Source organism: Poecile atricapillus, chromosome 3 (genome assembly GCF_030490865.1).
Source record: "Poecile atricapillus isolate bPoeAtr1 chromosome 3, bPoeAtr1.hap1, whole genome shotgun sequence".
Taxonomy (NCBI): Eukaryota; Metazoa; Chordata; class Aves; order Passeriformes; family Paridae; genus Poecile; species Poecile atricapillus.
Genome location: NC_081251.1, coordinates 6448730 through 6464216, shown reverse-complemented (window position 1 = coordinate 6464216; position 15487 = coordinate 6448730). Strand labels below are relative to the sequence as shown.

The 15487-nt window shown below is 49.0% G+C and overlaps 1 protein-coding gene across 2 annotated transcripts in view; it reads left to right on the top strand.

The window, feature by feature from the left end:
• TNFRSF21 (TNF receptor superfamily member 21) overlaps positions 1-12546 on the top strand; it is a 35201-nt gene extending 22655 nt beyond the window's left edge. For both annotated transcript variants that reach the window (XM_058834089.1, XM_058834090.1), the window contains exons 4-7: positions 736-1001; positions 7407-7460; positions 10003-10222; positions 11097-12546. In XM_058834089.1, coding sequence (XP_058690072.1) covers positions 736-1001; positions 7407-7460; positions 10003-10222; positions 11097-11326 — 770 coding nt within the window. In that variant the 3' untranslated portion in view covers positions 11327-12546. The remainder of the gene's footprint in view (positions 1-735; positions 1002-7406; positions 7461-10002; positions 10223-11096) is intronic.
• The last annotated feature ends 2941 nt before the right edge of the window (positions 12547-15487 follow it).

Sequence of the window (15487 nt, the reverse complement as noted above, 5' to 3'; positions counted from 1 at the left end):
GCTTTATCTGAATCTTTAACTCTTGACCCGAAGTAGACTCAAGGATAAATGTGCTGTTTGCATTGCTCCCTGACCTACACGGAGAAAACCCTCACTGTCTTGAGCCAGAATGTCTCAAGTGCTTTTCTGGGGAAAAGTGCGTTTTTGCTCTCTGGTTTCCTACCAGATCTTCCATTCACTCAATGCTCAGCTGGCACAGCGTCTCCCACCACATCACTGAGTCATCCCACCTGTCTGCACTGGAAATGGCTCTGAAAGCAATCCTAGCTGCTGTATGTGCTTGTTATGGAAGTACTCATCTTTATAAAGGTGCTTTGGTGACTCACCTCTTAATCCAGCTCTGTCTCAAGGCAGGGCTGCAGTGCAGGCATGTGGGGGAGCACGGGTCTTCTGCCCTGTTCCTGCAGCTGTGTGGTGGCTGAGTACCCAAGGTCTTCCTGTGCTGAAGAGTGCAGGAGATTTTACAGTTATGTTACTGATTTTAGAGTGTGCTAAGTTAACTGATGGGTCTATCACCCTTTACTCACATAGCAGCTGTTGAGCTTGTTACGGGTGCTGCTTCCCTGCAGCCTGAACTCATAAAAGATGTTAAAACAACAATAATAATAATTACAACAAAATCTCAAAGACCTACCCTAGAAAAGCAAAGTGTGGCCATTTGGGGATGAGGGAATCTTTGCTAGATGTGATGTCTGCAGACCCCCCTGCCTCACCTGTAGCTTCTGTGCCCTGCAGGCATCGACATCCTCAAGCTGGTGGCGGCTCAGGTGGGGAGCCAGTGGAAGGACATCTACCAGTTCCTGTGCAACGCCAGCGAGCGGGAGGTGGCGGCTTTCTCCAACGGCTACGCGGCCGACCACGAGCGCGCCTACGCCGCCCTGCAGCACTGGACCATCCGCGGGCCCGAGGCCAGCCTGGCCCAGCTCATCAGCGCGCTCCGCCAGCACCGCCGCAACGACGTGGTGGAGAAGATCCGCGGCCTCATGGAGGACACCACGCCGGTAACGCCGGGCTGGGCTTTGGTGCAGCTCACACCTTGTGAGATGTGGTGGCATGGGACACGGCTGTGACCTTGAGCTTAGCGTGTGGCCAAGTGGCTCCCTCTCTTCATGGAGCTCTTTGGGGGCTCGTGTTGAAGCTGAGCATTGCTTTTGAGCAAGGCTTTGCCAACGTTTGCTCAAATCCCAGTCAAAGTTTTGATGGGCTCTGGAGTCCCATGTGCTTTGCATATATCTTTGAAGATCACTGGGAGGATCTGGTACCTGAGCCCTCGTGCCAGGGACATGGAGGAAAAATCATCCCCCTTTAAACTTGCTCTCCAATGCTGTGAATTTGTGGGAAGGGCCAGGTTACCTTGAGCACTAAAGTGTTGCTTCCTCCAAGATGGTGATTTGTGGCATGGGGGAGGCCATGTGTGCAATCCTCCAGAGTTGTTCCTCTTCTTTGGCAGCGCTGGCCTTAAACTGTCCCATATTTTGGGAGAATAAATTGCTGCAGGAAATCCTGCAATAGGTTCTCAGCTGGGTGTAAGTCATCAAGAGGTGCTTCAGTGACCTTGGCAGATTTGTTTTGGCCACTGCTGCCTTACTTGTTTCAGTTTTTTGGCTCTGATAACTCAGTGATCTGCCAGAAGCGTTTGTAAAGGTGATGAGTGGGGCTTTTTCTGAACATAGAAGCAAATGGGACAACATGTAGATGGAGATGGGGGTGGTTGAGGTATGGCTCTTCCCCCTAAACTGGCTGATGAAACATTTCCCATTGCCTTGGCAGACCAGACCCAAAGGGGAGCAAGTGAGTGCTTGTAGACTTCTCTGGGCTCTTGGCAAGGTGGACCTTTCACTCACAATAGAGCTTCTGAAGCAGAGCATTTGTCAGAACAGGGATTCCCAAATTCTGCTTTGACCATCACAAACTTCCCCTTATAGGAGGGACTGTGATCCCTTCACTGTGTCACATAAATTATTTTGTTTTGTGTATGAAACACCTTGTTCCCTTGTGACCATTGTATGAAATCAGAAGTTGGGATGTGTTGGCAGAAGCTTGGGCTTGTATTTTGGAGAGACCCTGAGTCAGGTATGTGCTGAACATCCTGCCCAGATCTTGGATAGGTTGGCTTTGCCAGCTGCCTCATCTCTCCTGCTCCTTCTCAGTTGCTGTTTTTTTCCTTTCAGCCCCTGGTAACTAAGCAGCATGTGGCCTTCTCTTTGGTGGAAAAAATAAAATTAAAAAACGCAAGACAAAGCTATGTTTAGGAAGAGAGTCAGAGAAAATTGCCATTTTGCACATATGAATTAAAGTTTGCAGCATGTGTAGTGTCCAGAAGGATATGCTGTTCTCTTGCTCTCCTGGAGCAGGTCCTGTGTCCTTGTACCTACTGTTTTGACTTTGACTACTGTGACAAAGCTCTGGGCAAGGACATTAGATAAAACACGAGGCTTGTTCTTCAGCACGACATGTGATTAACAGACTTGGCCTCTGCAGTGCTGAACGCCCCTGGCTCTTCTGGCCAAGACCATCAGGTTGTGCTTATCAAACAGTACAGAATGCAGGTGGTGGCTCCAGGAGCAGGGTTTATGGGGTGACCTGTCAGGAGGGAGGACTCCCAGTGATGGAGTAACCACAAGCTGTGCCTGTAACTCTGAAAATACAGCAAGCAGGTATTCCAGAGAATGAGCAAAGCCAGATCTCAAGGATAACTGTATGCAAGTCTCCTGGACTTCCCAAACAGCTCTTTGTTTTTTAAAAACAGTTTGTTGTCTTTTCAAGTGTTCAGCACACCTGGACCCTGGGGTGGTTTCCCCTCAGTTTCACTTGTTTTTCTAGAAATGGGTAAAATTGGGTTGTTGATCTTTTGAGCAGGTGCTGGTGAGAGTCCACATAAGAAGTCTGGCTTATTTGAGCAAACGAGTTGGTTTTGAACAAATTCACCCAAGCTGTCACATTCTCTTTCCCTGTTCATCTGATTGGGCTTTTTCAGATGAACATGATCAACCTTGGGAGTTGGCCACTGTCCTGCCCTGGAGATCCTGGAGCTGTGTGTGGGATGTTACAGCCTGGCAGCACCTTGGGGCACAGATCCAGCACAGCAGCACATTTTGTTTCTGTGAGGTGCTACCTGCTGGAACCTGTCTGCCTCCTCTCCCTGAGCTGGCTCCTGTGCTGTCGATGTGGGTGGTGAAACAATGGCCCTGCTGGGAATGCAGAAGGCAGTTTGTGCACGGGAGACCAAATCCCTGGAGAATTGTGCTGGTGGCTCATCATCATCACAGCAGTCCAGGAAGCCAAGAGCTCAGTGCCAGGAGCAAGCATGGAGGTCGATCTTTGGGTTTTTTTAATCTGCTGGTTGGAAAGCCTTTAATTAGAGCTAATTGAGGTTTGACTTGGGGTGATTTGTCTATCCAAACACAGATAAATCAAGGCATTTTCTCTCTGCACCAGAGTGGTTTGATTCCAGAGGAATGGGTCACCCTGTTGGTGGCAAGAGCGGTGGCTGTGCTCTCCAGCCCTGCAGAAGGTGTCCTGCAAAAAAAACCCCAAAACAGCAAAAAAGAGTAAAAAGAGTTATTGGTGCTGCAGGGGGACTGAGGACTCTCATAAGTAATGCAGATGCATGCATCCTCCCTGTGGCTAAGTTGCCCAGAGAGGTTGTAGATGTCCCATCCCAGTGAAGTGTTCATGGCCAGGTTGGACAGGGCTCGGAGCAGCCTGGTCTAGGGGAAGGTGTCCCCGCCCCTGGCAGGGTGTTGGAATAAGGTGAGCTTTAAGGTCCCTTCCAACCCAAACCATTTTGTGAGTCCAAGTAACAGCACGATGCTCTTAGGGTGACCTGAGCCAGCAGCGAGTCCCCAGTGCGTGCTGGTGTGTCCTACATGAGAGCAGGAGGGATGGATGCATGAATGGCTGTGTTGTCTGGATGCCTTTGGCTCTGCCCAGCATCCCTGGGTGCCAAATGGAGTTTCCCCATCTCTCTGCATGATCCCTGTGTCATAAGAAAGCACTGACACCCCCAAGTCAAGGGTAAAAATTGTTATTGAATGCTGTAGTTCTCAGATGGCAAATCAGTACCCTAAAAAGATTTCATCTCACCCACTATTGCATCCTTCTCTTAAATCCTTTATCTGGTGTCTGCCTTCAACTTGTAAAACCTATGGAGGCAAAGCTGCTCTCTCCTTTAGCACCCTGTTCCCTCAGCAGCCTTTTGTGCTCTGAAATCCAAATATTTACAACCCCTGATAGGAATAGGGGAATTAAGGGAAGTCTCTGGAGTGTTACGGCATGAGGCAGGAATATTTTCCTTCAGGTGAGGAACAGCTCTGCTGCAGACTTGCCTGCTTTTTTAGCTGTGAGGGATTATGCTGGTTTTGCATGGCACTGGATGAATTTAGGTTAAACCGAGATTAGCCCTCTGAATCATTTTGCTCAGGGTTTTTTGCAGCTGAGCCAGAAAATACAGTGAGTGCAGAAGCTGTGGGAAGGTTTTTAGGGGTGCATTTAACTCCTAGAGCTCCTGTTAAAGCCTGGCCCTGGTCATGAATGTTTGTTGGACTCAAGGTTTGAAAAATTTGTCCCCTTGCAGGCAGGTTTGCCAGACAGTGGCATGCCTAGGCACTGCTTAGCAAGCACAGACACATCCCAAATTAGTGGTGCTGACAGCAAAAATAGGGGAAAGAGCAGGGAGCAGAGAAGGGAGAGGTTTTTCCCTGCCATCCCAGCAAACTGCAGTTCTCCAGTTTTGGAGTTAAAATCAGAAAAACTGATTTTTACCAATACCCACTGGGTAATGAGATTTTTTTTTTTTTTTTTTTGTGGTGCATAACAGCATTTTGCAGCTACCAAGGGGCTCTGCGCTCACCTGGGCTGGCCTGGGGTGGAGCTGGCACAGCCGGGCCGTATTGGCTCCCCAGAGTGTCCTGCTGTGAGCAGTGCTTTAAGCTCTTATCGTTTTATTTATGGCTCTGCTGGCCTCGGCTGAAGTATTTCAGGGACTGGATGGAAGGGAAACAAACAGCCTTGCTCAGGGCGTTCAGCAGCGCAGCCTCAGCAAAGCTGGAAAACAAACCTAAACCACGAATAAGGGAGATGTGGAAAGTGGAGAGGGGGAAGGCTACAGCCCCAAGCCCAGCAAGGTTTAGTTTTGTGGCTAATTTCATGCTGCATTTAATCCCGTGAGTCAGCAGATGTGTCAAGGCTGGGGCTGGTGCGAGGTTAAGCTGTGGGGTTTTGGGGTATTTCAGAGGAGAAGAGGATGTGAAAGCAACCCCATGTCCAGGCACGTGGCTGTGGCAGTGCCTTGTGGCTCTGTTTCTTGCCCTTTCACAGGTCAAAACCCTGAAGGGCCTGGAGCAGCATTCCTCAGACTCAGCCCCTGACAGCTCCCACCCATCCCTTTCACTTCCTCTTCTGGCAATGGACTGGGCTGGGCCCAGTAATTAGGAATTTAGTTTGTGCTGCGTTCAAGTGCCAGCAGTTGGAGTGAGGGTTAAAGCTGGTGGATGGATTTCCCAGCCAGAGGGGCCTGTGGTCTGGGAAGTACCCAGGCAGCCAGAAAAAGAACAAAATTGCCTTTTGGACTTGCATCAGGTTTTATTTGAGGCACAAAGCTGTAAGGTGAAGTGGCCAGAGCCCTGGGGAAGGTGTAGGGTTGGCTGGGTTTTGCTGGAGTGGGCATCACTCCAGGTTTGCTCTAAGCTATGACTTGACTTTCAGCAAACTGAATAATAAACAGCAATAAACAAAATGTAATAGTTCATAAAGTAATGCAAAGAGAAACAGCATAAACATAAAAATATAAACTTTATATATGCAGTGACATGGAGGTTTCCCTGCTGTGGTGGCCACATCTCCTGGGGCCTCTGTGTTTGCAGTGTAATGGGTTTAGGAGCCTAAGAGGAAACTAGAAGATGGTTTCTTCTACTAGCCAAACTCGGTATCGACTAACTCAGCCTGTAATTGGGTATGAACCTCTTCATCAGGGCTTTTATCACCTCTTCATTATGGTTTGAGTTGAAATAGTGAGTGGGCAAATCCATCAGAAAGGAGAAGCCACCAGAAGCTCTCCTGGAGACATCATCTGCTTGAGAAGCACTTGGCCCACAGACATCCAGGGCAGGGCTGATGGGGAAGAGCTGTTTCCTCCGTGGGTGGCTGCAGTTTTGGTTGTGGCATTTAAACCTTCCCCAGACCCAGCATTGCCCATCCCAAGTCGTGTGAGGCTTGGTTTGAGCAGCTCTTCCCCAGGGCTGCCTTGCATTGAGGGAAGACACTCCACCAGAGATGGGTTGAGCATTCTCCTGAAACCACACAGGTGAAGAGAAGGGCACAGAGATGACATTTGGGCTTTCCCACCCCAGCATCCTCATGCTCTTCCCACCCTGCAGAGGACATGCCTCCTGCTCTGCAGCACCACACACCATCACTGTCCTTCTCAGACACCTCAGTGAGACCTCATGGCCCTGCCAGTAGTGGTTAACCTGTCAGGGTCTGCCTGCCCCCAGGGTGGATCCCCAAACACCCTGTGCACTATGAAGCTGCTGATTCAGAGGGATGCTCCCTATCCTGTGTGTCCACAGCAAGAGCATTCCACAGCAGCACCAGTCTGTGCCTGCAGCATCACCCTGCTCCATGTGCCGGGGTTTTTCCTGCCGCATTCCCTACGGAGGCATAACAGACCTGGGAATAAGGGCTGGTGTCAGTCGGGTGTCATCTTCTGGCAGGGAATCTGGGAAGTGGCTGCCTCGGTGCTAAATTTATTCCCCCCACATCCCGGAGGGTGCACAGCCATCCTCAGCAGCAGCCAGCCTGCCACCCGCTTTTGTTCCCGCCTGGTTGCGGCAGGAGGAATTGCTGGGAAGCATCGCCTGAGGGAAGGGTGTTTTTTAATGCCTGCTGCTGCTCCTTCCTAATATTAGCACAGCAGCTGCAGTTTCTGTTTGTCTGAGCTAAGCTTTTATTGCAGTACTGTGAAACAGAGGCAGCAAATGGGACCAACCCGTTCAAACAGAGCTGGTGAGAGCAGCTGTGAAAGAAAACAAAGCCAAGCTTATGTCTTCTCCTGCCCCTATCCCCTTCTGTCCCCTTTTCTTCCTTTTAGGAAGGGCCTTCAAACACTCTGAGCTGCTTAGAGCACCCTCCCTGATGCATTGGGATCCAAGAGGATGCTGGTGCTCGAACTGCAGTCCAAAGGGCTGCAAGTACACAGGAGCTTTTAGGATTTTTTTTAATTAATATATTTTGGCATTGAAAAGCTTTTGGTGCAGTGCTCAAAAAAAGAAAAAACCTAAAAAAAATACCTGGCAGAGCACCTCTGATGGGTTGTAGGAGGCTGCTGATGTAAGAAAGCCACTGCAGTGCCTTTGGTTTCCGTGCTGGACTGTGCATCTAAGTGTCCCACGTGTCTTCCTTTGCAGGTGCAGATGCAGCCCCAGTGGCAAGCGCAGGAGCCCAGCACCGAGGACGTAAAGGTGAGAAATCCCATGGCTCTGGAAAGGCAAAAGGGTTGCAAGAGGGTTTTCTGTGGGTTTTTTTTCCCAGCCAGAGCTTGGTTTCACTCAATCACTGCCGTTCACAAAAATAGGAATGGCCAAGATGGTTTCAATGCAGTGAGTCACAGCCTATGAATAGTGTGTTTTTACACCTATTCCACAGGCTTCACCTTGCAGCAACCTTTTGCATTCCCTAATCTTTCAAAGCCTTCATTCCCAGTTGCTTTCTTCCAGTGGTTTAAACATTAACACACATCCAAGCATCCTGTTTGCTTTGCCTCAAGCTTGCAACTGTTCAGCTATTTGGAAAGCTTTGGGCTCCCGGGACGGCTACAGTCAAATAACCTCGGGTGATGTTGTCTTTCCTAGCGTGTTCTAGCAGCTGTTTAATTAAACTCCAAATGAGTTGGTTCTGGGAAGACAGCACTGGGGCAGCTGTCTGCTCCTTGCCCTCCCGTGGCCAATTGTTGCCCGGTCATCAGGCTCCTTTTTGGGAATTGGTAGGTGGGTTTGTGGTAGGATATTAGGTAGATGAGCTGCACAAGGAAAAACTAACCCCTAAAGCCTGTGTTATTTTTACAGGGGATATCATAGTATATTACAATTTGGAAAGCAGCCAACTGTTGTCCTGGTCCTTCCCTTGATATTCCCCCTTAATGGCCATTGCTGATTCTCCATGATGAGCTGTACTGGAAAGGGAGTTTCAGAGGAGAAGGCAGATTCTTTTAATTAAAAATTAAAGCTGACTTTTATTTTTAACATGGCTATTGCGTAATGCGCTGAGCTAGAACAAATCCTCCCCTGTTTATTTTCAATGAGGGGAGAAAAAAAACCCCCTTTTATTCTACCAGGAACAGGCTTCAATGTTAATTTAATGTGAACTAATGGGCGTCCCAGCAGACATGTGATTTGTGGGTGGCAAATTCCTCGACACGGATGAGGAATGTTCAGGCACATCCATGCTGGCGCGGAGGTGGCTCAGCAGCACCCTTTCCCACAGCCTTTAATCCCAATTTTGCATTTTACCCCTGGGTTGTAGGCAAAAGCCTGTTATCAGGAATAGCCTGATCTTCTCTCTGTAGGAGAAAACAGGGTTGTGAAATGCTGTTGGGAGAGGGAATTGCATGGGGACAGGGTTTGCAATTTTTTCTCTGGCAGGTCAAGCAGGGACGCAAGGTTGGGGAAAAACGTTAAACATTGGATGGCCCTTGAAATAACCAGTTCAGAGTGTTAGACCTGCAGAAGTGCCCAAGCTGCCAGCCAAGGATGTGAGGATGCTGGCCTGGGATCTCATCCCTGCAGGGACTGGGAACTAGAAATGCTCTGCTTGAGATTTGCACCCTGAAGGGGTGTTGAGAGGCAGAGGAGGGTAGATAATGTTGGCTGTTGTCTTGGAGGTAGGAAGGAGTTTCAAGAAGAAACATGCAGAGTACAGTCAAATTAGGAAGCAGGTTCACACCAGCACCCAAATTCATAGAATCATAGAATTGTTAATGTTGGAAATAACATTTGAGATCATCGAGTGCAATCCTTAACCCAACACTGCCAAGTCCACCACTAAACCGTGTCTCCAACTGCCACCTCCACACTTTTTTTAATGCCTCCAGAGATAGTGATTTCACCACTTTCCTGGACAGCCTATTACAGTTCCTGAGCATTCTTTTGGTGAATAAATTTTTCCTAATACCCAACCTAAACCTCCTCTGGCACAACTTGAGGCCATTTCATCTTGTCCTGTCACTTGTCACCTGTCACTTGTCAAATGGTGCTGCTTTCTAGTGCAGTGCTTCCCAGCAGTGCTTGCTGCTCCTGATGTCTTTGGAGCTGTGGAGCTGAACGTTTGCCCTTGGCTCACATCAGGACAGGAAAAAGCAAAGGCAGTTGGGTGACACTGTGGTCAGTGCCAGCTCCTGCCTGTCCTTCCTTGCTCTGAACTTGGAGTCTTGTGGGATGGACTTTTCCATCTGGCTTTAATGGGATGCTCACGGGATCAAGGCTGAGATGGGGCAAACAAATCATTAATTTGATGTGGACCTGGTCAGTGCCATGTGCTGCACTGAAGATCCCTGAAGGGTCTCAGCCCCCACCCTGCTGCCTTGGCACTGGTTGGAGCTGTGGAGTCAGGCTGTGCTTTGCTTCTGGCAAGCAACAGGTGTGGAGCAGGTTTTGGGCATCATGACCTCTTGCCCCCAAGAGCTGTTCTTTAGGTTTTAATAAACTGAGTCTGAGAAGGGAAGCCCAACTAAAATGCTGTGCTGAGGTTGCATGTGCCATCCAGGTTGCTCCTACCAGGTGTCCCAAGGGTGTGGGTCGTGTTACCGCTCCTGCCTGATGTGCCGAATGCCAGTGCTGGTGTCCACTCTGGATCATCTCCTGTGCCTGTTGTGGGCCAGCAGAACAGGTCACCCCTTGCTGAGGGTGGGCTGGAATGTTTTGAAAGCCAGGGTGCAGGTGGGTGTGGGTGTTCTATGTGGCGTAGCGTGCCCCCAGTTAATTCTCCCTCTCTTTCCTCCCCACAAAGCTGGAAGGTGACAAGCTGGCGCTGCCAGTGAGCCCCAGCCCGGTGAGCCCCGCGCCCACGCCCAGCCCCAAGCCTCCCGAGGCAGCCGTGCTCACCGTGGAGCCCTCTCCTTCAGAGAAGAAATGCTTCTTTGTCGACGAAGCTGAGCCTCTCCTGCGCTGCGACTCCACCTCCAGCGGCTCCTCCGCGCTCAGCCGGACAGGCTCTTTTATTACCAAAGGTACCGACCTGGGCAGAGGGGGAAGACAGAAGGGACACCATGGCATGTTCCATGTGGTCAGCAGATGTGATAGAGCTGCCCAACACACAATATCATTAAAGTAAATAACTGGGGAAACTGGCTCTCCAGGATATGCTTATCACATCCTCATTCCTGACCAGAATATCCTGTTAGCAAAAATCATACAGATTTGAGACAGAAAAACATCTTTAACAGCTTTTTAACTCTTTGAAGTTCTGCCAGGGAAGTTGTAGCATCCTTGGGTGTTTGGGGGGTGTTTCTCTTGACTTTTGGCTCTTATGTTGGCCTGTGCATTTCTGCATGAGATGAAACCAGAGAATGTAATTTCCAGACTGGATTTTGTTTTGGGTTTTTTTAAATTTTTTTCACTCTTGGTCCTCTTTGCTGCAGACATAGAGTACCATTAGGCATCTGCCTTTATTTTAGGGGCTTTAATTTACTGCATTTAACTTGGTGCATTTAATCATCTTTTAACTTCTGGTGAAGGTGAAACACTGAGCTCAGTCAATCTACCGAATTTATACTTGGGTGTGAAAATAAAGCTTACCCAATGAAAACAACTTGAAAGAGCAGAATTCAGCTTTTTTGGCTCCTCTCCTGCCCTCACTTTTCTGAATTGGCCATTCAGCATTTGGAAATGCTGTGTTTGCTCTTGCAGGATCCTGGCTGAGGTGCCTCGGCAGCACTTCGTCATCTCCTCCCCATCACTTGTCACCCTTCATCTTTTCCCTCAATTCTCCTTGTGGTGTGTCCCTCTCCAGAGGTGGCACCAGGGGATGGACTGAGGAGAACAAGCTCTGGTTAGCAGAGGTTTCTGGAGGAGTTTCTTGACCAATCCCCTTTCCTCCTACAGAAAAGAAGGACACCGTCCTGCGCCAGGTGCGCTTGGACCCGTGCGACCTGCAGCCCATCTTTGACGACATGCTGCACATCCTCAACCCCGAGGAGCTCCATGTGATCGAGGAGATCCCGCAGGCTGAAGACAAGCTGGACAGGCTATTTGAGATCGCTGGAGTCAAGAGCCAGGAAGCCAGCCAGACCCTCCTGGACTCTGTCTATAGCCACCTTCCCGATTTACTGTAGGCACTGGGTCACCGCACGCTCTCCGAATATCTGCTAGACCTAGCTTGGCACTCGTTAAGATGACCAACAATACGCAGGCGGGATTTGTTGTAGAATATACGGCCAGTATTCTCGTTGAGGTGTCCTTGGTTTTTGGAGGGGATGCAGTTTGCCAGCATTGCACCCCTCCACCGTAACTCTATCGCTCAGTCCAAGTCTTTGCACCCTCTGCCCCCTCCCCGAGCCTCTCTCCTCCTTGTTCTCATTCCAATCAGATCAGCCGATGCACTTTAAAAAAAAAGAAAACAAACAAAAAAAATCCAAAACTGCAGTTAATGAAGTAAAAGACCACGAATCTGGTGTAATCTAACACATCAAATTGGGGATTGCTCTGTAACCCCCTTCCTCTGTCAAAGCTGTCGCTCGGAGTGACCGTCTCCCACCACCTCCCTTCGCCTCGGGGCAGTAAATGGCAAAAACACACAAAAATCCCACCCCAGTTGTTGCTGGTTACTGTCTCTTAACGCAGCTAAGCTTCCCACCCGAGCTGACTTTTTTTTTTTAATGTACTCCTGTTTTGGCTCATATCATTGCTGAGATTTTACTAGCACGGTTATTTATTGTATGGTTTTCACCTGGACAACGCATCGCGCTCCTAATACGCTACAGCAGAAGCGCTTAAACCACAAGGAAAAGGGTCAAGCTCCACCAACCTTCGAGGCAGTGGAAAGGTCCTTTGCCTCCAGTCGAATGTAAGGAGTTATCCTGCCTTGCCACATGTGGGAATGGTGGGGCTCTGAAGGGAGCCGGTGCTGGACGTGGGGAGGCGAAGGCCACCGGTGGTCCCGCTCTCCTCGTGCTGTAAGACTTAAACCAAGCTATGCTTTTACACTCGTGTCTCTTGTTTTTTATACAGACGTGGCCGATAAGTTCTCCAAAGACCTTATGTGGTCTCAGTAGTCTCTTCAAATCACACTTCACTTTTTATTAAAAGAGGTCGGGGGTGGGGGTTGTGGGGGACAAAAAGCTGCATCGTAAGAAGTCTGTCTGATTATATTTGCAATTATTATGCTCCCGTAACGAACAGTCTGTACTACGCTCAATTTGAAGAAATAATGGTATGAGGGCGGCATGAGCTGCCCCGTGGGAAGGGGTGGGAGTGGGGGAAGAGGGGAATGAATTGAAAAATTGCCTTCTGGTGTACTAATTTATTAATAAATACTAGGTGTTTGTTACTTGAACAGTTCTGCGTTAACCTCCTTAACAGCTGCCTCTGCTCGGGGACACCTGGGTTGGGGCAGGGGCTCACTTGGGGTGCCCATGGTGATGAGGGGGATTTTGGAGTTTGGGGGTCATAAGGAGGTAGCTTTGAGGCCAAAACTTGATTTCTTTTTGTTGTCAGCACTGCCCTGATTCCCTGTGGTTGCTGCTGGAACTCCCTGCAGGTCCCTGCCCTGTTCCGGGCTGGGGGACCTGTGCTAATCCCCATAGCAGTGACAGATCAGATGGCTGATGGGGCTTCGAGGGTTGGGTTTTGCAAGCTCTCAAAGGCTTTGTGGGCATTTTGGGGAGGCTGAAGTATTAATTTTCCAGGAAGCAGCTGCTGTGCTGAGTCACTCCTGAGCAAAGGTCTTGCAGTCACAGCGTTTCTGTCGCTGTTACATTACCCATGTCCTTAAAGTCTACACTTCCAAATAACTCATCCCTTGTTATTCTGTCTACAAATTGAATCCTTAATGGGACAAATGCTTCTGGTTTATAAGACTGTCATTTTGTTTACTTGGCTCCAGAGTGATTTCTGTTACTGAGGGTGCTGTGTTTTCCTTCTGGCCGGCACTGGAAATTGCAGGACTATAGATAGGTACACACAATTAAAACTTTTCAACACAGGCACAGATGAAATATAGTGTCAAATAGCAAGAGCCTTTATTGGGAGCTCTGGGATGAAGTTTTCCCTTGGTGGCAATGAAACATTTAGCTCTTGGTGCCTGCAGTTCTGAGGTGTAACCCAGTATCAGCCTATTGGCAAGAGGTGTTGGGATCCGTGGTGGTTGATCCTCCTGGCCAAGAGTTGGTAAGGGGAGGCAAAGTATGCAACTCTGGCCTCAATCAATAGTTGGTTTTAAATTATCTTTAGCAGGTTCTTGGAGCAAGTCCAGCTGGGAAGTTAAAAATTGTCCTTTTCTGGTGGTCCAGGTTCTCCCAGGGAAATGCATGGGTTGTAAGCACTACAGCCATCATGCCACCCTCCCAGGGAACCACCCACCCTCCCTGCAGCTGCACTTCCTGTCCTGGCAGCCACTCGTGTTTTCTGATGGGCTTTGAAGGTAAAGCAAAAAGAAAAACAGTCCTGGGAAGAGGATTTAGCCAGATGAAGAGACACCACAAAGCAGGAATGTTGTGGAGGTGCCTTGGCCTGGAGCTGCTGAGGAGGCACAAGGAAGCTGGTCCCTGAATGATTTTTTTTCATTTAATTCATCTTGTTGCCAGGTCGTGGAACAGGCCAAGGCTTGGGCAATCCTTGGCTCTGTCTGTGCTGTGCACACTTCCAGCACAGTTCCTTTCTTTGACTACACCTGGATATTGACCTTTTCCCTGGCTTTGTCATTTCAGATTTCCAACTTTTTGTTGTAGGCATGTATGTATAATATTTTTATTATTTATTATATATTTATCTATACATTATATATTTAGCTATACTACATAAATCTTTTAATTTATTGTGCTATTTCTATATTTACATATTTTCCCATATTATTACTATGTATTTTTATAGGTGTATAGTATATAAATATATTCTGTCTCCGGGGGTGTGTAGGGAAAAATATGTGAGAGCAGCTGAGCCCCACGTACAGGCAGGATATTTCCTGGCAGAGTGGGTGGTGTGAGGAGCCACAAGCCCTGTGCCCCCACCCTTCCTCTGAGCCAGCTCTCTTAAGCCTTAAGAAAATAAACCAGGCAGGTGGGATCAATGGGTTCATGACCTGGAGGCATAACTCCCTGGGAGCAGAGATTGTCCTTGTTCTCATCTTTGTTTTGCTGGAGCCATGGTGGGCAATGCACAAAGTGTGATGTGCAGCTCAAATGGGCGAGGTCTTTGGCTAAAAAGGTAACGGCGTGAATATAAAGGTGTTTATAAATATATGTAATATGCATAAAAGTGCATTTTATACAAAATCTGCATTGAAAATGTACTTGAGGGTGCACTGTAGGTGAGAGGTGGGGTTTGCCCCTTGCCTGGCCTTGCTCAATCACGGTGTTTGAGGGGTGGGATTTGGGTGCTGGGGTGGCAGTCCAGGGTGGTAGAGCCTGTGAAATCGGCACAAGGAAGAATGAGGAGGGCACAGCCTCCTCTGCCTGCTGTCTTGCTTCAGAGCAGGGACGGAAATTTCTGGTGTGGGTTGCACAAAGCATTTGCTGCCCCAGCCCTGCTTGCTGAGGCTGGGATATGAGGTGTGGACATCGCATTTTCCCTTAGTGTGACAGTGTTTGCTGGGACAAAGCCCTCCAGAGATGCCTCCAGCACGGCCTGGCATCCTCAGGATGGGCTGCCTCTGCTGATCCAGGGTCTTCTGATTCCTTCAGTGCAAATGAGCATTGGGATTGTATTTTTTAATTCTCTTTTCTTTCTTTTTTTTTTTTTCCCCATGTATTGCAGGTGCTCTCTGCAGAAGAACAAGACATCTTGTGCACTTTCCTCCTACCTTAGCCAAACTGGAGTTTATCCTAATGGGGAATTAATTGCAACCCTCTGGGTGTGGCATCCTGTTGGAAAAGCACCCCGGGGCCTTCTGAGAGGTCGTTCACCCTTTGGTTCTGTGTGCATCAGTCAATTCTCTGTGGATTGCAGCAGTGTCTGTGTAGGAGGGATGGTCTGTGCAGCCTTGGTGAGAACAGCTTGTGAGGAGATGGGAGATGCTGAGGGTGTCCTGCGGGCTCAGTGTGGGGTGTGGGGTACTGTGGGATGTGGGGGATATCTGGGGGGTCTGTGCCATCACTGGGGCCACAGGGCCGAGCTGTGCAGTGTGTGGGAGGGAGGCAGGTTGGTACAGGCACAGCTCACCCCAAAATCCTCCCTTGGTGTCTCTTGGCCACAAGCTTTAGACCACAAAGGGTTTGCAGCTGTTTTTTCTCCTCTTGGACTTTGCTCCTGAGAGTGCCTCGAGGGGGAAGTTTCCAGGG